Below are 26,006 nucleotides of genomic sequence, written 5' to 3' on the forward strand. Positions count from 1 at the left end.
TTTCTTTCTTTCTTTCTTTCTTTCTTTCCTTTCTCCTTCCTTCCTTCCTTCCTTCCTTCCTTCCTTCCTTCCTTCCTTCCTCTCTTTCTTTTCTTCTTTTTTTAAAATTCTGTTTTCCATTCTCTTGATCTTAAAGCCAAAGGGCAAAAGGCAATGTAACCAAAGTCTAACTTGGAAATTTTTATTATAGTTGCCTCTTAGGGAACATTATTATTTCTACTTATTTTGGACTATAATGTTTAAAGTCAAATTAAAAACCTAAATTAAAAAATGTATTTCCATTAGACAAGTCTTTTGCTCCTCCCCCGCAGGCACATTTTCTAACAACAGAAAAGTAAACACTTACTATAAATGATAATAATGAAACAAAAGCCTCAGCTCTTCTAATTTAGGGATACTGCATATAGATTTTTCAAGGTATGTTGCATCTCACTATTTCTTGCTTACTATTAGGAATATTCTCTATATATAATAATCTGACCACATCATTACATGAGTACATGATGAATTCTCATGTTCCCCAGCTGCACAAAATAGGCGTTGAATAAGTTCAGTCAATTGGGATGAACTGAATTTTATCTACAACCAAAAACAAACAAACAGACAAAGATGAAATGATCACTAAAAGAATTTTAGGATAAAAATAATTTACATTATTTTCATGTTTATTGTTGAACTGCTACATCCTTTTGGGTTCAAATGCTTTTATAAATTAAGCTGGATGTTCACTTACTTGCAAAATATATCTTCACTGTCTTTATTTATAATGCAGTGGCCCCCATGGCACCTTATACATTTGTCAACCTCACATTTTGGACCTTCATAGCGTGTTGGACAGACGCATTCAACACTTCCATCATCCCCGATGGTACAGGATTCAGAATTCACACAGTAGTGGTGACAAACATCTAGGCAGAACGCACACCGGAGAAAAAGAAATTATACTATATGACTTTTTTCAGTCACAATACATGTTACCATTTCATTTAATATTTAAAAACAGTCAATCCTTAAAGAAATACAAAAATAAGTAAATTAATGAAAACATCTAAATATAAAAAAATGGTTAATAATAAGTAGATTAGCTTACAAAATCACTTTGTAATTACATGTAACTAGAATTCTTTAATAATGCTATTGATTTCTCTTTCTGCCAGCCACGCATCATTTCATCTGGCTAAAAAAAAAAAAAATGTTGAGTTACACTGATATAATGCTAACTGAGAAACTCTTTTGGTTCTGAATGTTAAAGTTTAAGCTAACAAGTTTCCTTCATTTCCTTCTAATGGGCACTATAACTATTCTGAAATGAGCAGAAATACTCAAGATTTCTTTAAGCATCATTTGTTGTTTCCTTTCCTTGTACTTCTTTTCATCTCGAGAACAGGGCAGTGTCTGGTGGGTGGGGGACCCAGGCTCTGCATCAGCCCTTTGTGTGGTGTGAAGAAGTCACCCTCTACACACAGCAGAACAGGCCCAGTATTTTCGAATGCCCTGGCAGGTGAGCAAACACAGAGATGTGCCTCTCACGGAACATCAAGAGAAAAGTGAACTGGGAAACTGATCCATCATGGGTAAGGAGTAAACAAAAGTTTAGGCTATTGTTTCCTTCCTCGTTTAGAGCCTGACTTCCCAGTCAGAGGGAAAACCTCAACAGAGTGTGAGGCTTTTGTTTTAAAACATCTTTCTTAATGAACATTATAGATAATTTTCTCAACTACAAAAGAAGATTTCTTCAAATATTGCTATACCTAGTGTATGTAATAAAACAAAAACAATTTAATGATACAATAACCAATCTATCTTTGTAATTAGACATTCTGCCTCAGTCTTTTGAAAAGCAAGTATATATGTGTGTTTATATGTGAATATAATTTATAACATTCAAAATATTGAAATTCATAATACAATAATCTTAGGCAAAAGAACTTGATTAGATCTACCTCACACTTTGTGTTTAGAAGCTGCAATTTCCTTTTAGCTATCTAATTGTGAAGCGATGTTAAATGAGATTAGCTGTGATAAAAATCTCAATTTATAAACTTTAACCTGCTGTACGACAGTTATAGTAGGTGAAGAAAATTAAAACATAATTTATAACTCTCATGTTTGTATATTTAGCCCTTTATTAAATCAGACAGAAATTAAATTTACTGACAGGCTTGCTTCATATTTATGGAAATTTATTTCAAGCATTCTTCTGCTTGCTGTTGCATTATGCCAAGTACCCTCACTGAGATTCAATGCTTAAGCCTATTCACATGGTTTTGGCTATATTTAAGAAAAGTAGCATTTTGAAAAGGTGAGAAACTTGAAGATCTAAGAACTAAGTCAGTGTTAGTGTTATCTGTCCATGATGGTGTCTGTTTGCAGTTATTGGCTTGGCAGTTATACTATGCACCATCACACATTCTGTTTTTGTTTATGAAGAATGTATGCTCTGCAGTCTATATGATGATCTCTCCTATTCAAGGCAGAAATCTCTAAAGAACAACTCTCATTAGTTCAGATTGTTCAGCACCTCTTACTGATAGAGAGCTCCTTTCAGATCATTCCCCAACTGCTTCCAATGTCACCCTTTGATCCTGGTTCAGTTATCTGATGGGACATAGAAGTTAGTTGATGTAGCCTAACAAGATCAACATGTTATGTCTTATCCATAGTGGGTAGCTAATCAAAATCAGGTAGGTAACTTATTTGCAAATGCAAATTCCAGTGCTCATCCCTGTCACCACTGCCCACCCATGCCTAGATTCTAATTCATAAATCTGAAATGGGGCCCAGGTGATTCCCATGGAACTGGTGAGGACCTAGAATATGGGAACTAGGGAACACATAAGAAATAACACAGAGACAAATTTTACTGATTAGCAAAGCGACTACATTGTTTAATACTTGCAAAAGGATTCAATTTACCTAAAATAGTTTATTTCTCAACTAAGTATGTGAGCCCTACTAAAAATGTAATTTTTAATCTAAACTTTTGAACCATTTCATTTTTATAACCACATTACTGAGAAGACATGAGAAAGTAGAAAATAATGGATTAACATTTTGATGGTTGCTGATTGCCCTATAGTACACTGTAGTAAGGAACAGTTCTCACTTGCCTCTAGTGGTAAAGGGCAAAGTTAAATACTTACTTATAACTTACTAACTATAAGTAATTTTGGTACATAAATTAAATCTGTCTTAGACTAAGATTAAAAAGATGTGATAATATACACAACTCACTGGTGTTCAAGAGAATACAAATAAATACCTCAAAGAAATACCATTGAACTCCCACCAAATTGACAATCAATAACAGGAAATCTCATACACTACTAGTAGAAATATAAATTGATTCAATTGATTTGGAAAACAAAGACAGTATCTACTAAATTTGAACATACCCACACCTTATGACCTAACATTTGCACTAAATATATATCAAAGAGGAAGGCATGCATATGTGCATAAAAAATACATATATATAATAAGCATGGTGACCTTTTTAGAAATAGACCCAAACTACAAATAATCCAAACGTTCATTGAAAGAAGAAAGGATAAACTGTGGTTCACTCATACAATGAAATATACCTATAAATATATATATATATATATATATATATATGTGTGTGTGTGTGTGTATACATACATATATATGTATATATATACATACACACAAACACATAATAGACAAATAAAAAATGAAAGCAGTACAGCCTACAAGGAACAAAATTGATGAATCTCACAAAAACAATGAGAGAAAAAAGCTGGACACAAAAATATACACACTATTTTTTTTTCTATAAAATTAGAAAGGCCAAACTAATCTAGGGTTTTAGAAGTCAAAAAGGACTTATCTTTGGAGAGAAGGGAAGGGATAGTGATTAAGAACATCAAGTTACATCTGAGGTACCAGTAATGTTTATTCTTGACCTGGATGTTGGTTTATGCTGGTTTGTACACCTGGTGATAATTTACTGAACTGTAAACTTGTGATTTAAAAATTTTCTATTTATATTATGCTTCAATAAAAAGATTTTTTCTGATCTAATGGCACATAAGCTACACGTAGAATATTTTAAAAATTCTGGTTAATTTGCTAACAAGGCTAAATAGGTTTTCTCTTTATAAACACTTCTTTTCAAAGAAATTCATGGTCTACTTTTTATGCTTTAAGGAAAATTCTCTAACCTTTAATGCTTTCAATATTTTTTCCTAGCATGTCAGATGCACATTATTCAATGCAGTTGATTGGCCTCATGGCATAAAAGTGGAATCCAAAGAATGTAAAAGAAATATTTGCTTAAGATAAAATTTTGAAATAAGCAGATAATAGAATTTGCACTTTAATAAATAATTCTAAATTGCATGCTGTTAAGCCATACCAGTTTTTCCTTCTAAAATAGGCAGAAATCATTTTAGACTCAGAACCCTTTCTCTACAGATATTCAAATGGAAGACATTTCATTTTCCCCACTTAACATGTTTCATACTTGATGCTATGTTGAAATTCAGGCAGAGTTGCTCACTATACTCCGACCCTGCCAGAGTTGCTCCCGATGCCTTTCTATGAAAATGTTCTATCTCTCACTCTTAGGCTTCAGATGTGGGGCATGTAGAAGTTGCTGGAGTTCTGGGTTCAGCTGGATTATTTTCTACACCACTATTAGGATTCTAGGGCCCAAAATATTCACTCTCTTTGCATGCATATTGTCCCTCTCCTCTTCTCTCCTCTCCTCTATCCTCCCCTCCCTCCTCCCTCGCCCTTCTCTCTTCTTTCTCTTCTCTTCTCTTCTCTTCTCTTCTCTTCTCTTCTCTTCTCTTCTCTTCTCTTCTCTTCTCTTCCCCCCTCCCCACCCCTCCCCTTCCCTTCTCTCTCTCTCTTTCGCTCTCTCGCTCTTTCTCTCTGTCTTAAAGACTTTCCTATTTACTCAATTCTAACTCTAGGATTCCTAAACACAGGAGAATGTAACTTTATTTAATAGGAGTTTACGTTCTAATTATCTAATTAGAGTAACTTTATTTAATAGGAGTTCACGTTCTAATTATCTCAGTATACGGCAACAGTGTATAAGTCATTGGAGAACCACCTAATTTCTCTCATTGTCTTCTCAGTTCCAACCCACTTTGAATTATAAGCACCTATGCAAAACCTGAATAAATGTGTACAGTATTTTCACCAGTGTCACCTCTCTATACACTCCCAAATAATTACTACACACTCATATTTAAATTCTAAGCCTCTCTTTCTTATTTACCTAAGAAAAATAGTACTTCATTAGCACTTCCCAATTCAGCAGATATTTAGCAAAGTATGAAGAATGGTATATGAGAAGGCTCCTGAGCAGGCTCCCTTGGTATGCACTTGCTCGCTTTGTTTCTAAGGATTCCACCCTGACCTAATAAGCTCTGAAATGAGCAGAAAAGTTTAGCATTTCCTGAAAGAACACTTTTCTTATCCCAGAGCACTAAAAAATAGTTACCACATAGGGTTTACCACTTTAAGCACCAAAAATGCTCTGAAACCATTTTGAAAGTCATCTTTCTGTAAAATATATACATTTTCTTAAGTAACATTTGTAAATATATATTTTTAAAGATTCTGTTTTTAGGTAATTTCTATACCCAACGTGGGACTCGAACTTACAACGCCTACATTAAGAGTCGTGTGTTCTACAGAATGAGCCAGCCAGGTGCCCCATAATATTTCAATATTTTTAACGATTCTGTGTCACTATGGCTCTTAATTATTCCTACAAACCTACAAATTATTCCTACAAATTATTCCTTACCCTTGAGAACTTATATAGCCTTCTGCTTGTTTTTTTCATTTTCAGCTTTGACTAAGTGACTTGTTACTGATCATGAGGCAGTAGGCAAGTCTAAATAAAAACCTAATGATTCCTATCAGAGAAAAAAAGAGGTAGAGATATTGCTGATGGGTTAACACCAAGGTGTACAGCAAAGGGACTGTCTTCTAATTTCCAACACAGATCTACAGATCCACACACACACACACACCCTTCTCCCCCCAAAACCATCTGTTTTCCCCCAAAATTTAAATTTGGCTTAATAGTTATTGGAAATAAAGTAAAAAAAATGTGGTAGAGGAAAAGAAGACAAGTTAAAAGAAATGTAAGTGAGAGAACACTCTCACTTTGTTGGAGGGCATGAAATGGGGAAGAAACCAAATGTTAAAGATGAAAAAGTCTAGCCAGATGAACCAGTAAGCATTCAGAGAGAACAGTTTGAATTTATGGACAGGAAGGCTGGTAGAACAATATGGTTGATTCTGTTTTAAACAACATGAGTAATTTAACCATGACAATAAAATGTAAGTGGAGGATCCATAGTTGATTATTTGCTGAGGAACATGCATCTGCCTAATTGTATACTGGGAGCTGCAGGAAGAGGACAGAAATACGAGAAAGGCCACCAGGTCTCTGAGAGCTGACAACCCAATTGAAAGGTTAAGACAAGAAGAAAAAAGGAACCAAAACTGATCTGAAGAATATCTGTTGTGGCAAGAGAGTGTAAATACGACTACCAACAAAATCTTCCTTCTTATGAAAGCTTCCACCTCATAAGGTTTACTCATTTTACTGACCTGAATGGCATAACAATTGATATGTTCCACATATGATAAAAAGGAGCAATAATGAAATGTAATTAATCTGTGCTAAGAAAGTAGAGATTACCATGAAATTATATAATAACACTTTATATTCGCAATATAAAATTGTTATAACCTCTGTAGGGTAATTACACTAAGAACTGCACAGTAGCACTAAACACAATCATGTAATCTAAAGGACAACGATGGATATATAATTACAGAGTATTCATATGGTAATTAGGTGAATAGTAACTGGAGAATAAGTGAGTGGCTATTTTCTGCAACAGAAATAAAATAATTTTCAAGGGATACCATTATTGCACTCTTTCTCTTTCCTTTTCAAGCAACCAGAAATATAAGGAAATGCTTCTTCCTTTAATCTTTTTTAGAGAATCTTAATAGACTGCATAAAAATATGAGTTGTATGGTTATATATACAAGTTTATGAATATTCATGGTGAGCCAGATGTCTATAAAATCTCTAGCTGCATTTAACTTCTTTCCCAAATATTTCTTTCTATTGAAAAGTAATTGCCAAGACTATTTAGCCATTAACTCATATTTGCAACTGGGCTATTCACATTGTAATAGTTAGTGGAGTGTGAAATTTATTTAAAGGAAACAAAACCAATGTTAAATACCACCTAAACAGAAGCTGAAGATAGGAAGAATAATGCAGAAATTAGAAAGTCTTTAATTAGTAATATAGATAGTCATATAGGGGAGACTATATTATACAATTACATGTACATACATCAATTGTTCTACCTCACTTAATTTTGACCTGGTTTTTAAAAAATACGTGAATTGGCTTTAAGATTCATAATTTAAGTAAGCATTTGGTAATTTAGGACTGCACATACAACATCAGCAACAGCAATAAACTAGAAGGTAGGGCTGTATTACTTTCACAAAGAAGACTAGGTAGAATTATCCACAGTGTATATCCCCAGGCATTCTACAACTGAGCTCAAGTTTCAGTGCAATTCACACTCCACCTTCACTGATATTTAATTGCATCCCAGGAGCAGTAGGTTCTATGAATTTTGTTAATATCTTCCCTACAAGGAGGTTTACGGCAGCTTCTATGTATGTATAAAATGTGGAAGACAGCCAACAATGGTATTTTATAAACTTTTGATGAATACTTATGCTAGGCTGACATAATAAGAAAAAGAAACAAAATCATTGGCTAGAACATGAAGGATTTGGAGGTTAAATTCAGTCCTTAATCTGGCTAACAATGTGACCTCATCTGAGTTACTTGACAAATTTATCCAATACACCCATCGATCATCTTTGAACAGAGACAGTATTACTAAACGTGTCTAAGATTATATCACGATTCCTTCCTCCCCCACCTGTCCTCAACAATGCCCTTTATAGCATCAAGGCCAACTAGGGCCTGTTTGGAATTAAAAGACGGGAATGGTGATTATGATGATGATAAATACTCAATTGTAGCTGTCTTCTACATGACAGCTCATCTCTTTGTTGTAGTGTCATGCATTATATGGTATTATTCTCATTTTATAGGTAAGTAAACTGAGGCACAAGGAGGATAAGCACCTTGCCAACGTCATACAACAATAAGTGGGAGAACAGAATTTCAAAGCCAAATAAGCTTAATTGTAAAGAGAAAACTCTTATTTTTTTCTTATTTAATAATTCGTATATTTGCTCAGAAGAAAACACACATGCACACACAAACCTCTAGAGAGTAATTTTAAATATCTTCGGTGTTCTCTTTCCCTTATATGTATCTAAAATTAAGAGAGTCCCCATCTACATAGATATCTGGGGGTCTCACCATCAGGCAGACTGATAAAGGGCCCTGTAACAGCAAAAGCAGCAGGCCCAGGAAAGCTTACTTGGTACCACCACAAGCTGCAATATCAGAGCTCAGGAATTCAGGCCGGACTCCCACAGCTCATCCACATGTTCACATTTCACGCATCATTCTCAGCTTCCCACCCAACCTCAGTTGGATTTTTGCCTCTCCAGCCACCGATCATCAGTTTACAGCCCTAGATTCTCTTCTTTGAAGGAAACTCCATGTGATCTCTTCATTATCAAGAAGGATCAACTCTGGGTCCCTCCACACAAATAGGAAGCCCAAATGACAGCCAAGAAATCATAAACTAAGGCATGTCTGAAGTGCTAACATTTACTGACATCTAATTTAAGATGAAAACATTTAGAAGGATTCTGGAAAGGCTCTAAGATTCTTAAATATATTAATAAGAATGATTGTGGCCTTTCCTTCTCTGAAGTCGGTTTTTCATATAGCGCAGTTTAGGAGGCAGAAGACATAAAGTAACTTGTTTACATTTGCTTAGAATTTATGATTGTTATCTTTGAAGGCTTATGTAATGAAACAGAAAAACAGATTTAAGAAATATTAAAGTTGTTCTTTTTTACAGTCCTCAAATGTTTTACATAACCTAAGATATTTTAATAATTAAACTTATTGCATAGTCCTAAATATATCTTCCAATTTCAGAGCCGAGTTTAATAAAGTAGGCAAACATTGAATCCAGGTATGCCAATTAAATATTCACTAGGGAAAAAATGTGTGCAAAACTCTGATTAGAGCTGATAAATTTTCATCAGGAAAGCGTGTCTAAGAAAATTAGCATTTTCTAATTTATTACTAAAAATAGAAATAGATCCCAAATATTTCTATAGAGAACACTGAAAAATTTAAAAGAATAAAATCCATTCTGAGCAAACACTGCCATCTCTGAGTATCCACGTAAAAGGAAAATGTAAAATTCAGAAAGCCAAGTTATCAAACTGTTGATTTAAGTGAGACACGTGGGGCGAGATTTTGAAAGTAGCACCAATAAATCTTTGACAGATTGCTGTTTCAAAATGTGTATTAACAATGATAGCATCAATCATTTTAGTAATAGTCAAAAATTAACTCCTAAAACTATCATGGCAATATTTTTTTAAACATCAGAGAAGCCTTTATAACTTTTGTTTATAAATCATGTTCTGGGTTGAGTGTTCCTCTCTTTTTAAAGCAATCCAGCCATAAAAAGTTTTAGCAAGTAATTATTTCTGGGTTGAGTGTTCTTCTATTTTTAAAAGAATCCAGCTATAAAAGGTTTAGCAAGTAACTATTTATAAAGTGGTAGAGAGTCATTTGAGACTTGAAAGCAAGCTGACTTGCAGATGACAGCTACATGTGATTTTATAAGATGAGGCTAACAAAACCCAAATAAGTGAATAAGCAGAAGATGGCTTAAAAAACAATGAGAATGAAGCATGCTCCTATAAGGTGGGACATCTTTGACCATAAATAAGCCATTTACCACATTCAGTCCCTGAGTTCTTCATTAAGGCATGGAGTATTTATTAAGTAAGGTGTAAGTAATTTCAACCTGCTAAAATTTATCAACATCTACAATGTCAATAGTATCTAGTGGGTTAATATTGCTTATGCCCTCAGAATTCTCATTCTTTGATAGAACACTCAGGGCTAACATGTTTGAGAAAAAAATCAAGAACAATAAAAGATTTGGCTAATCAGCACATGGACATATTTTTTAAAAAGAAAATTCAGAGCACAAAGTAATAACTCATTTTTAGAAAACTGGAAAGGGTCTCATGGAGGTGAAGAATGCTGGACAGGAGGTAATCATGGAAAAGATCTTCTCAGATGGTAGTACCATGAACAAAATTATCCTCCCCATGCTGTAGCCTGAGGGAATGTCCTGGATCATTATCCTGGGATAAAATGAGGTCACCCTAGAAAAACTTACATAGTTCCTTCGTGCATACATCTCTCCCTTCTCCCTTTCATTCTTCCATCCTTATTTTCTTCCTTCTTCCAAGCTACTCACTTCACATGTAAATGTCAAAGTAAGGATTTCTGATATACTTAAATGTGACCTCCTTTCTAGTTTTTCTTCAATATGTTACTTTGCAAAATACATAATATATATGTACTTCTCTCTATCAATATATTGATATTAATATAGATAGAGAAAGGTTTCTACACTAATGTGATAGCAGGAAGAAAAATAATGGATTATATAGAAGTGATTACTAATTAATCAGAGTTCACTAAAACACTGAGAAAGTCACTTTGAAAAGGTCACTTGGGAGACTAATATGTAGCACATTGTAAAAGATTTTTGCTGGTCAAATGTGCAAGTTTCCTACTATTGATATAAAATAATCAGCTCTCTACTTTACTGAGACCCGTAATAAGTCCAAGGTTATAGAAAATCACTTTCATTCTATTATTAGTAGCATTTAACCTTTAACATGATTAGAAGTATGCATTGAATTGCTGTGATTAGTTAGTAACATAATTTAATCCAAGATCCTTTTTGTTTACAAAGAGTATTGTTCTTCCACAACATCCTTAAGATAAAGATGAGATAAAATCATTACTCTTTTATGCACACAGTGTAGTAAAAGGTACTGTAGCAAGAAACTTTTGATTCAGGAACAAATGTGTTTTCCTTCTGTAGCCCCCTGACTTTTCTCTCCATTGGGACACTATTTAGGTTCTTAATTTGCCATGCATTTATCACCACCTGACATCAAACATGTTTGTGCATTATTTATAAATACTACAGTACACCATGAATGCAGTTTTCAGTTTATTCATGACTAAATCCTAAGCTTCAGTGGCTGGCATATATTAGATGCTCTATTAATATTTGTTGAATTACAAACTGAATGATCATTGGAAAGCAGGGCACTTCAGAAGACAGAGAACAAGAGGCATACTGCTGACTTTTTTTTTTTTTTTAGTTTTAAAACCCCAAATGCAGTTAAAAATAGGTGACAGATGAAAGAGGAGAATCAGATGGCAAAGATAGACGTCATCAAGTCCCAGTTAAAGGGCCCCTGGAAATTTGGTCCTTGCATGAAACACTCAGCTGCTACATCAAAGAAGCAATTACTAGACACTCTAGGCTGCCATGTGAAAGAAGAATGTGACCTGCCAACTTCTCTGAAAGGGGACATTCTGTAGAATTAGACTAAACTTTTCAGCTTCCAGTAGGTTTCACTTTGTAGTCAGAAACTAATCTGAGTTTGGAAGTATACCTATGCAAGAAATTATTTTCTTCAGTGGTCTGATCTACTTACTTTCATGGAATATATAATTCCATTCTGCACTTAGGATCATTTCAGAAATTATTTAAAAAAAATCTGAAACCATATTCATGTAGGCTATAAAATTAATAAATCTTTTTTATATAGAGGCCTGCTCATGTGAGCCATTTGGAATACATCTATTTTTTATTACCCAAATTATATATTACCTAAATATATATAACCTTTAAGCACATATTACAACATATTTTAATTACATATTAGAAATGATAGGCACTCAGAATATCTATTAAAGTGAAAATTTTATAGGTGCCTAGGTGGTTCAGTTGGTGAAACATCCAACTCTTGGTTTCAGTTCAGATCACAATCTCACAGTTGGTGGGTTTGAGCCCTGAATTGGGCTCTGGGCTGACAGCGTAGAGACTCCTTAGGAATCTCTCTTTTTCTCTTTGTGTCTCCTCCATGCTCTCACTTGCTCTCTCTAAATAAATCAATTTTAAAAAATTAAAATTTTTAAAAAGGCATTTGATTTTAAAATTTACAGAGGACTTTACCTCACTTGAAACTTCCAACTTTGAGAAGCAGATAGTTTTAATTATTATCATTATTTATTTTATAAACCATGTGAGTGTCAACTATGATGATGAAAATAATCTGAAATCCAAAGTTGTAGAATACTATTTGTAACTCTACAGATTTCTACTTTATATACTTTTAAATGGTCTGAAAAAAATTTTTTTTAATTCCCTATTATCACCTCTAAAAATTTCTTCCTCACATCAGGATTACAGCTTGATAGATTCCAGAAAAGAGAACTTAGAGAGTATTTTCAGTGAAGATCCAGAAACCTACTGAAATTAAATTATATTTTATGTATTTGTTTTATTTGGGCAAGATACTCTTAAAAGAATCAGAAGCTTATACTAAGAAGTATCTACACAAAGAAGTAAGTAACAGGAAATCTGGAGTTGAAAAATTCTAGCTTACTTATTTGTGGTCTGGAAGGTACCATGGAAGTGTCATGAGTTCTTGGACTCAGACAATAATTTAGTAGTTAAATAAGGTGTCATTCATTACATGGTCACACCATACCAATTTGTTCGTTTCTGCCACTATGTTGATTATTTATATAAATTGGTTTTTAAGAAAAGCTTGCTCTCAGATTATTACAATATAGATTTTTCTCATTTCTAAAAACTAATAAAGTACAAGTTATTTCATCAAACTGTAAATTAAATCATATTGTTACCAAGGATTTAGTCATGGATATTCAAGTGATAATGTAAATCTAAAAATTCAAATTCAGTTACTTGACTTTTGAATTAATCTTCTAGTACTATTCTGAATCAAGTCAAATCAATCTATTTCTCAAAGTGTCTTATACTTAAGATGTATCTGATTCTCTGGTGGCAACCCTCAATAAATGTGTTTTTTTTTTCCTCCTAATAGTTAATTTTCATATAATTAGCATTTATATACTGAAAAATCTCCTTTTATTTAACTTTTGTTCTTTATTGTTACTTCATCTGTTGGAAAATTATGGATTTTAAAACATATTTATTTACTGAAATCAAACTTGTAATTATATTTTTCATTCATGAGAATAATACTGAACAAATAAACACTATTATTAATGCACTGTTTTGATTAAAACAGAAGTCTCTTCTTTATCTGATGGGTTACATAATCCTAAGGTAAATTACAAATCCACCCATCTTTCTCTGGCCTTTTGCACTCTGGGACTCAAAAGCTATGAGTTTGGCTATATTCTAAAAGAGCTTATGGGAAGATGGCGGTGTAGGAGACACTGGGCTCACTGCATCCTGCTGACCACTTAGATTCCACCCTCATCTGCCTAAACAACCCAGAAAACCGCCAGAAGACTAGCAGAACGACTCTCCGGAGCCAAGCATAGACGAGAAGCCCACGGATGAGGGTAGGAAGGGCGAAGAGGCAGTGTGTGCTACATGGACTGGTGGGAGGGAGCCGGGTGGTCGGGTGGCAGCCCGCCCACCAAGGCAGAGGCCCCGAGTCTGACTTGGAAAAGCAGAGGGGCTGGACGGAGTGTGTTCTGACAGCCAGCAGGACTTAACATGAGGAATGTTGTAAGTCAACAGCTCTGCTCCGAGAGCAGGAGGGATAGAGGGAGAGTCATTGAGCCCCAGAAGACAGAGCTCAGCTTGGCGGGGAACAAAGGCCCTGGCCAGTGCCATCTCTCTCACCCATTCCCCAGCCAAAATCCCAAATGGGACCAGTTCCCGTGAGGGAACTTGCTTGCACTGCGCAAACACCTAACACTGTGCTTCTGCGGATACATCCTTCTGATGGGTCTACCTCCCTCCTAGTGATGGAGCCGCAGGGCCCCTCCAGAAGTGGACCACTGAAGGCAAAGCGAGCTGAGCCTGCCCTTCTTGCCCCTGTGCACCTTGCAGATCCACCCCAGCTAATACGCCAGATCCCATAGAAGCAGCACCACAAGACTGGCAGTGTGCCAGTAGCCCAGACAGGGCCCACACCACTCCACAGTGAGTCCTGTCCCTGGGAGAGGGGAAGATAAGGTACACACCAGTCTGACTGTGGCCCCAGCGGTGGGATGGGGGCAGACATCAGGTCTGACTGTGGCCCCGCCCACCAACACAAGTTACTCCAGACAGCACAGGGGAAGAGCCCTGCAGTTCTGTGCCACTCCAGGGACTATCCAAAATGATGAAACAGAAGAATTCTCCGCAGAAGAAACTCCAGGAAGTAGCGACAGCTAACCAACGGATGAAAAACAATTTAAGCAATATAACAAAATGAATTTAAAATAATAGTCATGAAATTAATCGCTGGGCTTGAAAATAGTATAGAGGACAGCAGAGAATCTATTGCTACAGAGATCAAGGGACTAAGAAATAGTCAGGTGGAGCTAAAAAAAATGCTATAAATGAGGTGCAAAATAAAATGGAGGCGACCACAGCTCGGATTGAAGAGGCAGAAGAGAGAAGAGGTGAATTAGAAGATAAAATTATGGAAAAAGAGGAAGCTGAGAAAAAGAGAGATAAAAATATCCAGGAGTGTGAGGGGAGAATTAGAGAACTAAGTGACAGAATTAAATGCAATAACATATGCATAATTGGGATTCTAGAAGAGGAATAGAGAGGGAAAGGTGCTGAAGGTGTACTTGAAGAAATCATAGCTGAGAACTTCCCTGATCTGGGGAGGGAAAAAGGCATTGAAACCCAAGAGGCACATAGAACTCCCTTCAGACATAACTTGAATCGATAAAGAGATAAAGGATAAAGGATAAAGAGAAAATTCTGAAAGCAGCTAGGGATAAACATGCTCTAACATATGAAGGGAGACTGATATGACTAGTAACGGGTTTATCTACTGAAACCTGGCAGCCAGAAAGGAATGGCAGGAAATCTTCAATGTGATAAACAAAAAAACATGCAGCCGAGAACTCTTTATCCAGCAAGTCTATCATTTAGAATAGAAGGAGAGATAAAGGTCTTCCCAAACAAACAAAAACTGAAGGAATTCTTCACCACTAAACCAGCCCTACAAGAGATCCTAAGGGGGATCCTGTAAGACAAGGTACCAGAGACATTGTTACAAGCATGAAACCTACAGACATCACAATGACTTCAAACCCATATCTTTCAATAATAACACTGAATGTAAATGGATGAAATGCTCCAACCAAAAGACACAGGGTATCAGAATGGATAAAAAAACAAGACCCATCTATTTGCTGTCTACAAGAGACTAATTTTAGACCTGAGGACACCTTCAGATTGAAAGTGAGGGGATGGGGGCGCCTGGGTGGCGCAGTCGGTTAAGCGTCCGACTTCAGCCAGGTCACGATTTTGCGGTCCGTGAGTTCGAGCCCCGCGTCGGGCTCTGGGCTGATGGCTCAGAGCCTGGAGCCTGTTTCCGATTCTTCTGTGTCTCCCTCTCTCTCTGCCCCTCCCCCGTTCATGCTCTGTCTCTCTCTGTCCCTCTCTGTTCCAAAAATAAATAAACGTTGAAAAAAAAAAAAAAAAGAAAGTGAGGGGATGGAGAACTATCTATCATGCTACTGGAAGTCAAAAGAAAGCTGGAGTAGCCATGCTTATATCAGACAAACTAGACTTTAAATTAAAGGTTGTAACAAGAGATAAACGGCATTATATAATAATTACAGGGTCTATCCATCAGGAAGAGCTAACAATTATAAATGTCTATGCGCCGAATACAGGAGCCCCCAAATATATAAAACAATCACCAACATAAGCAACCTTAGTGATAAGAATGTGGTAATTGCAGGGGACTTTAATACTTCACTTACAACAAAGGAGGTCATCTAGACACAGGATCAATAAAGAAACAAGGGCCCTGAATGAGACATTGGATCAGATGGACTTGACAGATATATTTAGAACTCTGCATCCCAAAGCAGCAGAATATACTTTCTTCTCGAGTGCACATGGAACATTCTCCAAGATAGATCACATACTGGGTCACAAAACAGCCGTTCATAAGTATACAAGAATTGAGATCATACCGTGCATACTTTCAGACCACAATGCTATGAAGCTTGAAATCAACCACAGAAAAAAAGTCTGGAAAACCTCCAAAAGCATGGAGGTTAAAGAACACCCTACTAAAGAATGAATGGGTCAACCAGGCAACTAGAGAAGAAATTAAAAAAATATATGGAAACAAATGAAAATGAATATACAACAATCCAAACGCTTTGGGACGCAGCGAAGGCAGTCCTGAGAGGAAAATACATTGCAATCCAGGCCTATCTCAAGAAACAAGAAAAATCCCAAATACAAAATCTAATAGCACACCTAAAAGAAATAGAAGCAGAACAGCAAAGACAGCCTAAACCCAGCAGAAGAAGAGAAATAATAAAGATCAGAGTAGAAATAAACAACATAGAATCTAAAAAAAAAAACTGTAGAGCAGATCAACGAAACCAAGAGTTGGTTTTTTGAAAAAATACACAAAATTGATAAACCTCTAGCCAGGCTTCTCAAAAAGAAAAGGGAGATGACCCAAATAGATAAAATCATGAATGAAAAATGGAATTATTACAACCAATCCCTCAGAAATACAAGCTATTATCAGGGAATACTGTGAAAAATCATATGCCAACAAACTGGACAACCTGGAAGAAATGGACAAATTCCTAAACACTCACACACTCCCAAAACTCAAACAGGGAAAAATAGAAAGCTTGAACAGATCTATAACCAGTGAAGAAATTGAATCAGTTATAAAAAATCTCCCAATAAATAAGAGTCCAGAACCAGATGGCTTCCCAGGGGAATTCTACCAGGCATGTAAAACAGAAATAATACCTATCCTTCTCAAGCTTTGCCAAAAAATAGAAAGGGAAGGAAAACTTCCAGACTCATTCTAGGAAGCCAGCATTACTTTGATTCCTAAACCAGACAGACACCCAGAAAAAAAAGAGATTTACAGGCCAATATCCCTGATGAATATGGATGCTAAAATTCTCAATAAGATACTAGCAAATCGAATTCAACAGCATATAAAAAGAATGATTCACCATGATCAAGTGGGATTCATTCCTGGGATGCAGGGCTCATTTAACATTTGTAAATCAATCAACGTGATACATCACATTAATAAAAGAAAAGATAAGAACCATATGATCCTGTCAATCGATGCAGAAAAAGCATTTGACAAAATTCAGCATCCTTTCTTAATAAAAACCCTCGAGAAAGTCAGGATAGAAGGAACATATTTAAACATCATAAAAGCCATTTATGAAAAGCCCACAGCTAATATCATCCTCAATGGGGAAAAACTGAGAGCTTTCTCCCTGAGATCAGGAACACAACAGGGATGTCCACTCTCACCACTGTTGTTTAACATAGTGTTGGAAGTTCTAGCATCAGCAATCAGACAACAAAAGGAAATCAAAGGCATCAAAATTGGCAAAGATGAAGGCAAACTTTTGCTTTTTGCAGATGACATGATATTATACATGGAAAATCTGATAGACTCCACCAAAAGTCTGCTAGAACTGATACATGAATTCAGCAAAGTCACAGGACACAAAATCAATGTACAAAAATCAGTTGCATTCTTATACACTAATAATGAAGCAAGAGAAAGACAAATAAAGAAACTGGTCCCATTTATAATTGCCCCAAGAAGCATAAAATACCTAGGGATAAATCTAGCCAAAGATGTAAAAGATCTGTATGCTGAAAACTATAGAAAGCTTATGAAGAAAATTGAAGAAGACATAAAGAAATGGAAAAAACATTCCATGCTCATGGAATGGAGGAATAAATATTGTTAAAATGTCAATACTACCCAAAGCTATCTACAGATTCAATGCAATCCCAATCAAATTGCACCAGCATTCTTCTTGAAGCTAGAACAAGCAATTGTAAAATTTGTGTGGAACCATAAAAGGCCCCGAATAGCCAAAGTAATTTTGAAGAAGAAGACCAAAGCAGGAGGCATCACAATCCCAGACATTAGCCTCTACTCCAAAGCTGTCATCATCAAGACAGCATGGTATTGGCACAAAAACAGACACATAGACCAATGGAATAGAATAGAAACCCCAGAACTAGACCCACAAAAGTATGGCCAACTAATCTTTGACAAAGCAGGAAAGAACATCCAATGGAAAAAAGACAGTCTCTTTAACAAATGGTGCTGGGAGAACTGGATGGCAACATGCAGAAGGTTGAAACTAGACCACTTTCTCACACCATTCACAAAAACAAACTCAAAAGGATAAAGGACCTGAATGTGAGACAGGACACCATCAAAACCCTAGAGGAGAAAGCAGGAAAAAACCTCTCTGACCTCAGCCGCAGCAATTTCTTACTTGACACGTCCCCAAGGGCAAGAGAATTAAAAGCTAAAATGAACTATTGGGACCTCATGAAAATAAAAACTTCTGCACTGCAAAGGAAACAATCAACAAAACTAAAAGGCAACCAATGGAATGGGAAAAGATATTTGCAAATGACATATCAGACACAGGGCTAGTATCCAAAATCTATAAAGAGCTCACCAAACTCCACACCTGAAAAACAAATAATCCAGTGAAGAAATGGGCAGACAACATGAATAGCCACTTCTCTAAAGAAGACATCAGGATGGCCAACAGGCACATGAAAAGATGCTCAACATCGCTCCTCATCAGGGAAATACAAATCAAAACCACACTCAGATATCACCTCACTTCCATCAGAGTGGCTAAAATGAACAAATCAGGAGACTATAGATGCTGGAGAGGATGTGGAGAAACGGGAACCCTCTTGCACTCTTGGTGGGAATGCAAACTGGTGCAGCCACTCTGGAAAATGGTGTGGAGATTCCTCAAAAAATTAAAAATAGACCTACCCTATGACCCAGCAATAGCGATGCTAGGAATTGACCTAAGGGATACAGGAGTGCTGATGCATAGGGGCACTTGTACCCCAATGTTTAAAGCAGCACTCTCAACAATAGCCAAATTATGGAAAGAGCCTCAATGTCCATCAACTGACGAATGGATAAAGAAATTGTGGTTTATATACACAATGGAATACTACATGGCAATGAGAAAGAATGAAATATGTCCCTTTGTAGCAACGTGGATGGAACTGGAGAGTGTTATGTTAAGTGAAATAAGTCATACAGAGAAAGACAGATACCATATGTTTTCACTCTTATGTGGATCCTGAGAAACTTAACAGAAGTCTATGGGGGAGGGGAAGAAAAAAAAAGAGGTTAGAGAGGAAGAGAGCCAAAGCATAAGAGACTCTTAAAAACTGAGAACAGGGGCGCCTGGGTGGCGCAGTCGGTTAAGCGTCGGACTTCAGCCAGGTCACGATCTCGCGGTCCGTGAGTTCGAGCCCCGCGTCCGGCTCTGGGCTGATGGCTCAGAGCCTGGAGCCTGTTTCCGATTCTGCTCTTCCTCTCTCTCTGTCCCTCCCCCGTTCATGCTCTGTCTCTCTCTGTCCCAAAAATAAATAAACGTTGAAAAAAAAATTTAAAAAAAAAACTGAGAACAAACTGAGGATTGATGGGGGTGGGAGGGAGGGAGGGAGGGGGGTGATGGGTATTGAGGAGGGCACCTTTTGGGATGAGCACTGGGTGTTGTATGGAAACCAATTTGACAATAAATTTCATATTAAAAAATAAAAAATAAATAAAAGAAAATAAAAAAAATCTGTCAAGTGAAAAAACAAAACCCCAAAAGCTATAAGATTTGGGGACTTTTATTTTATTTTTCACCTTGAGAACCAATGATGGCACACTAGTTTTTTGCCATTTTTATCAATAATTAAGATGAATACAAATTTTTTCTAGTCTAGTATTTACTACCAAAAGAGGTCTATTTTTGCATAAAACTGAGTAATCACAATACCAGCTTATAGTGATGAAATCTTTAATAGTAAAAACCATGATTATCATGTTAACTATAGATGGGAATCTCATTTTGTTTTCTTCTTTTAGAGTATTTAAAGATTCCTGGGGTGACTGTGTGGCTCAGTAGGTTATACGTCTGACTCTTGATTTTGGCTCAGTCCATGATCTCATGGTTTGTGAGATCGAGTCCCACACTGGGTTCTGTGCTGACAGCACAGAAACTGCTTGGGATTCTCACTCCCCCTCTCTCTCTGTCCTTCCCCCACTCATTCTTTATCTCTCTCTCTCTCTCTCTCTCTCTCTCTCTGCCTCTCTGTCTCTCAAAATAAATACAAATTATTAAAGGATTTAAAGATTTCTGACTCATAGCATTTTTTTCAAAATATGTCAGTTGACATTCCAAATCTGTTATAAATAATGTGTTTTAAATTTACTCTTAAATCTACATTTAAATTCATTGTTTTAAATGTTTTGTTAGCAAATGCATTTAACTAGAAACAATTTGCTTGGTTTGAGGTAAGCCTCAAGTAAATGTTTTGTTCAATCTGTATCTCTATCTGTGCATGATTTGTGTAATATATTATTTTCAAGTACACAATTCTATTTGCAGATAATTATTTATGAATCCATTTAGTTTACCTAACATCAGGTACAGCAGAATCACAATCACGGACAGCTTCTGTTCATAAAAAGCCTGCCTGCCTTCTTTCCCTCCCTCCAACCTTTCCTCCCCTCCCTTCCTCCCTACCTCCCTTCTTTTCTTCCTTTTTGAGGGTTCCCAATTGGGCATGTTCAGTTTAATTCAATATAAATCCCTCTTTAGACACTTAGTAACCATTACGTGTGTGTGACATGTTATTTTCAACCTTTCAATAAGCAGCTTTGAGGCTGCGTTTCATTATCTTTCATATTATTTTGTAATAATATTCTTCCTTAAGTTGGAAAAAGAAGAGTAAATACTTATCAGTAGCTCTAATATAGCATAAAAGTAGAAGATTAAACTATCTAAACTTGGCCTGATTACTGGGTGAAGAATACTATTTTAAGAGTATTATGAGATTAGAGTTGTCTCAAAATCAAATGAACCCGGCATAGAAAAAGTTACTGCTATGTTGCCAGAAAAAGCAATTAAGCATTCTTAAATAAAAGATTTTTTTAAATAATAGTTACTGAAATTATTAAACATAATTAGTAATATCCCAAGTCTAAGTTACATGGCATAGAGATAAAAGTTTATCCATAGTTCACTTTACAAACATGTTATTGGAATTTGAAACAATTGCATAAAACAATAATGGTATGCTTCTTAAGAACATGAAATAAAGTCCATTTATGATCTGTGATCCTTTTTGACTATGGAAGTTTAAGTGCAGCTGTGTCTGGCTTTTAATCTACAAAGATATGCCACTGGTTTTTTTATTCACCAAAAATTATGGGGCAAGTATCTTCAAAGAGCCTTTATACTGATAAATCCCCAATGCCTCAAACAATAAATAATACCCATAAGTGTTCAATATAATCTGTTGAATAAATTAATTTTAATACTCAGAACATGTACTTTGACTCACATATGACATAATATCTGCTTGGAAAAAATTACCTCAGTTTCCAATAAATTCTTTTTTATATATGCACATCATCCCTTAATCTTTTCCCTATTATTATTTTTATATTTCCAAATGATGGCATAACAGTAATAGTAAATATCTGTTTTGAATAATTCCAGTTTTATACTAGGTAAAATTATCTTCAGTAATATTTCTCTAATTCTGACAACTTCCTCTAAACCATGCAGAATAAGACAATAAAATTACTACGTTACCCTACCCTAGCTTACTATTCTTCTATCATAGTCACATGAGAAAAGAAATGTATTTATTTTCCTTTACACCGATTAATTCAAACTTAATTCTATTTTTACACTATTTTTTTTTTCAAGCTGAAAACACAAGCACAAAGTTTCTCATGGAATTCATGTCTTAATCAGCTGCTCAGTAAAGGTGGCCTAGAACTTTTGTAAGTGTAATCTTGTCAGAGCACAGACAAAAAATGGGCCTGGCTGCCAGGAAATAAGCCCTTTCTACTTTGTTTACATTTATTCACATACCTAAGTCCAAGCACTGAATTAAACCCCAAGATTGATGAGGTATGCATAACATCACGGCCTGTTTCATATTCTAGGGGGGTAGAGAGTCAAGAACATGAATGATGATATAAACACAGGGTGAAAATGTCAAAGAGAAGTGCTGGGTGTCCTAGGGCAAAGGCAGGTTAAGAAGACAAAGTAGGAGGACTAGAGAGGTTAGAGACATTGAGGAGCCCATGTGTAAAGGGGCACATTTTACTTTTTCTATTTTTACTATTTTTAATGTTTATTTATTTTTGAGAGACAGAGAGAGAGAGAGAGACAGACAGAGACAGAGACAGATACAGAGACAGAGTGTGAGTGGGGGAAGGGCAGAGAGAATCTGAAGCAGGTTCCAGGCTCTGAGCTGGAGGCACAGAGCTCCATGCGGGGTTCAAACCCATGGACTGGGAGATACGACCTGAGTTGAAGTCAGACACTTAACCTACTGAGCCACCCAGGTGTCCCATAAAGGGGCACATTTTAGAGACAACGAATGGGTTTCCAGTGTTGGAAGAAAGAATAGGGCAGTGAATGCATTGTAGTAATCCAGGCAAGAGGCCTGAATAAAGGCAGTGCTTGTGTTCTCACCAAGAGAAAAAGAATCAGGGGACCCTTAGCCCAAGTTCCAAATTACTTTGTCACACTAGTTGTGAATCCTCTAAGAATCGTGAATACTTGCACACTTAAGAAATAGCTAGTTCTCATACTTAAGAAATAGCTAGTTTCTCATGATCCTTTCCTAGCGTTCTAGGCTTAGTTCTAATTGTCCTTCATACTAACAGCGACAACTGAAAACATTTTATTCTATTTTCCTGGTCGTTATTAAAATCCTTTGGTCTCTTCTGTTTGGGCTTGCCATTGGTTTAATCAACTCCAGATTAAAATTCTTATTAACACCTGTTTTCATTGGAGTAGAAACTGGCAACCCGTGAGTGACATGAGCTTTGAATGTTCTCATAATGAGCCTAAAAAGATGCGGCAGAATGGTCAGGATATCAGGTGACAGGAAAATACAACAGAAGAAGCTACTTTTGGAGGCAGACCCACAAGGGTACAAATTATGGCTCCTATGTTCTTTAATGGAGCAGATTAGGGAGAATGGCTTAATCTCATTTTTGGCAATTGTAAAACTAGACTAATAATACTAACTTCACAGGGTTGTATGAGAATCTGGTAAAACATCAGATGTTCATATATTACATAAAATAATGTATAGCCCCACATTTCTCTGTGACCTATACATTATACATTTTCAATGATTTATTATTTCCCTTGGTGACCCTCCCCTAGGAAAATCAAATAGAAACAGAAAAGATAAATAGAAAAAGTCTTTCCCCTCTGGGCTTTTGTAAATTCTATTCCACTCACTGCTTCTCTTCATCTGGTTAGCTTCTTCTTTCTTCTGGCCTCAGCGTACATGTCACTTCCTTCTAGAAATCTTTCCTACAGGCTGAATTCTGTATTCTTTCCTGGATTCTGCTAGCCACTGTATTTCATTAACCTGACTTATAACATAAGTCATATCATTTTTGGAATCACACATTAGCTTCTAAAGCCTTTGAGGGCAAGGAATATCTCTGACACAGCTCTTTTTGCAATGCCTAACAGTGACAGGCCCATGGTGAACACCAAACATATTCACTGACCAGTTGACTAGTGAAACAAAATTGCTCTGCAAAGCAAATGGTAAAAATAATCACATGATGTCATCACATGTGGTTGACAACATCTATGCTTTTTAACTTTTATAAGGTACTTGATAGACTACAGTTCTAAAACCAGTTACAATAGATGAAATGGTTGGATTACTGTCTGAGTATTCCTAATTTTATAAACTTGAGCTAGTACTTAATGTCTGTATTTATTGGAACCAATGGGAATAAACCATAAAGGTATATTGCTTTCTTTCTTTTTTTTTTTAAGTTTATTTATTTATTTTGAGAGGGAGAGAGTGAGTCCACCAGTGGGTGAGGGGCAGAGAAAGAGGGAAAGGGAGAGAGAATGAGAATCCTAAGCAGGCTCTACTCTGTCAGTGCAGAGCCCTACATGGGGCTCAACAAGAGTTAAGAATCAGATGCTTCACCAACTGAGCTACCCAGGGGCCCCCTACAGGTGTATTTCTAATAAACTGAACGGTAACTGAAATTATAATGGTTCTCCAAGCATATTACTGATTAAAAATATCAATGAGAGGACAAACAGATTGCTATTTGATTTTAACACCCAGCTCTTAGACACAGATTTGAGCTGGCCCTCATTGGCCCTTTTGTCTTAATATTATCACTATTTAATTACTAATAACCTCATATTTAACATCTAGATTTAAATGCAAAATGCCATGCTTATAATTTTTTTTGACTTATCCTAGAAATCCTTGCTCCAGATCTGCACAAAATGGAACTGTATTTGTTCTTAAACAACTTACTTAAAGAATACTTAATTTTACTTTGCCATTATTTATCTCTGTCTCTCCTCCCTGAGTGCTGCTGTTAAAATTAATTTCCATTTAGACCTCAGGATTTTATATTGCCATTAGAATTGTGAAATGTTTTTACTCAGCACAACTAAGAACTGATGTTTTACCTCCCACTAATGGACCTTTAATTAGGCACTGTAATGAACCATTCTGTCATTCCTTCATTTCTGGAGAGAAGATTTTGTATATATGCAAGATACAATTTTGACAGAATACCAGGTCCACTGAACCTTGCCGACTCACATATAATAGATCCTCAATTTATTATGCTTTTGTCAGCTGCTGGATTTATCATTTTAATGGCACTGTCCACAGACTTATTTTGCTGCCAAAGAACAGCATCACCATACTGCAGGAATGTTTGTTGACATCTTGATCAACAACTCCTGGGGTCCGATTCTGACTACAATATTACTACTTTGGGACCTTGAGCAAGTTATTTAACCTCTGTCTAAGGATTAATTGGTTAATTTTAATAAGTGCTTTGCAGTAAAAGGTGGGAAGTGCTATGACTGCTAATAGTGATAATAAAATGATAATGCAGCCTTTTATAATGCATCAGGCTACCTCAGACTGTGATTCCATTAAGTTGCCAATTAAAATATATGCTAACGGAATTTATTCTTTTTAAGAAACCAAATTGCTATAACGATGGCCACATAGCAATTTTTTAAGTTAGATCAAAGAGAATAAAAAATGGCAATGCTTCTTAAAATTTTTTTTAATTAAAGAAAAAGATCGACATCCTATGATGATGGACCAATTGGGAACAGAGAAAAGCTGCACAGAAAAATACCAGATGGTTGTACCCTGATTAAATGTAGCTCTTGTACATTAAGTTGATTGTTCTTTTATTAACTCATCTCCAAACTGCTTTCATTTATTTATCTATGATTATTTATTTATTCGACAAATGCCATTGTTGGGTGTAATTTCAAAGAGGTCATCTTAGACAAATAGGAGGAATGCACATAATTAACACTAATATCAGATAAAAGTGAATAGAAACAGACAGAGGTAAAGAAGCAGTGACTTGAAAATTCAGAAGAGAAAGGGATTCGTTCAAACTGAGGGTTGATGTGAACAACTTCAAAAAGGAAATGCCCTTTAAACTGGACGGGGACAGAAAGATAGAATTTTGCATGGAGAGATGAAGGTGAGGAAGAATCCAAGGAAAGTCCATTCCAGAGGAAGAGAATACCAGGAGAAAGTCACAATGCCAGGGGAACTGACATGTGGAGAATCATGATAAGTTCTCCTTTACTAGAGTAAAGGAGAGGCTGCAAAAATAATCTGGACAGTAATGAGGGTCTGAATTATGCAGAATAATTGTTG

At 36.0% G+C, this 26,006-nt stretch overlaps 1 protein-coding gene across 1 annotated transcript in view; it reads right to left on the reverse strand.

The window, feature by feature from the left end:
* Window positions 1-26,006, reverse strand: part of LRP1B (LDL receptor related protein 1B) — a 1,940,511-nt gene that overhangs the window by 42,754 nt on the left and 1,871,751 nt on the right. Inside the window, exon 87 of the mRNA XM_023259298.2 lies at window positions 734-908. Within this exon, the coding sequence (XP_023115066.2) occupies window positions 734-908 (175 nt within the window). The remainder of the gene's footprint in view (window positions 1-733; window positions 909-26,006) is intronic.

This window comes from Felis catus, chromosome C1 (assembly GCF_018350175.1).
Source record: "Felis catus isolate Fca126 chromosome C1, F.catus_Fca126_mat1.0, whole genome shotgun sequence".
Taxonomy (NCBI): domain Eukaryota; kingdom Metazoa; phylum Chordata; class Mammalia; order Carnivora; family Felidae; genus Felis; species Felis catus.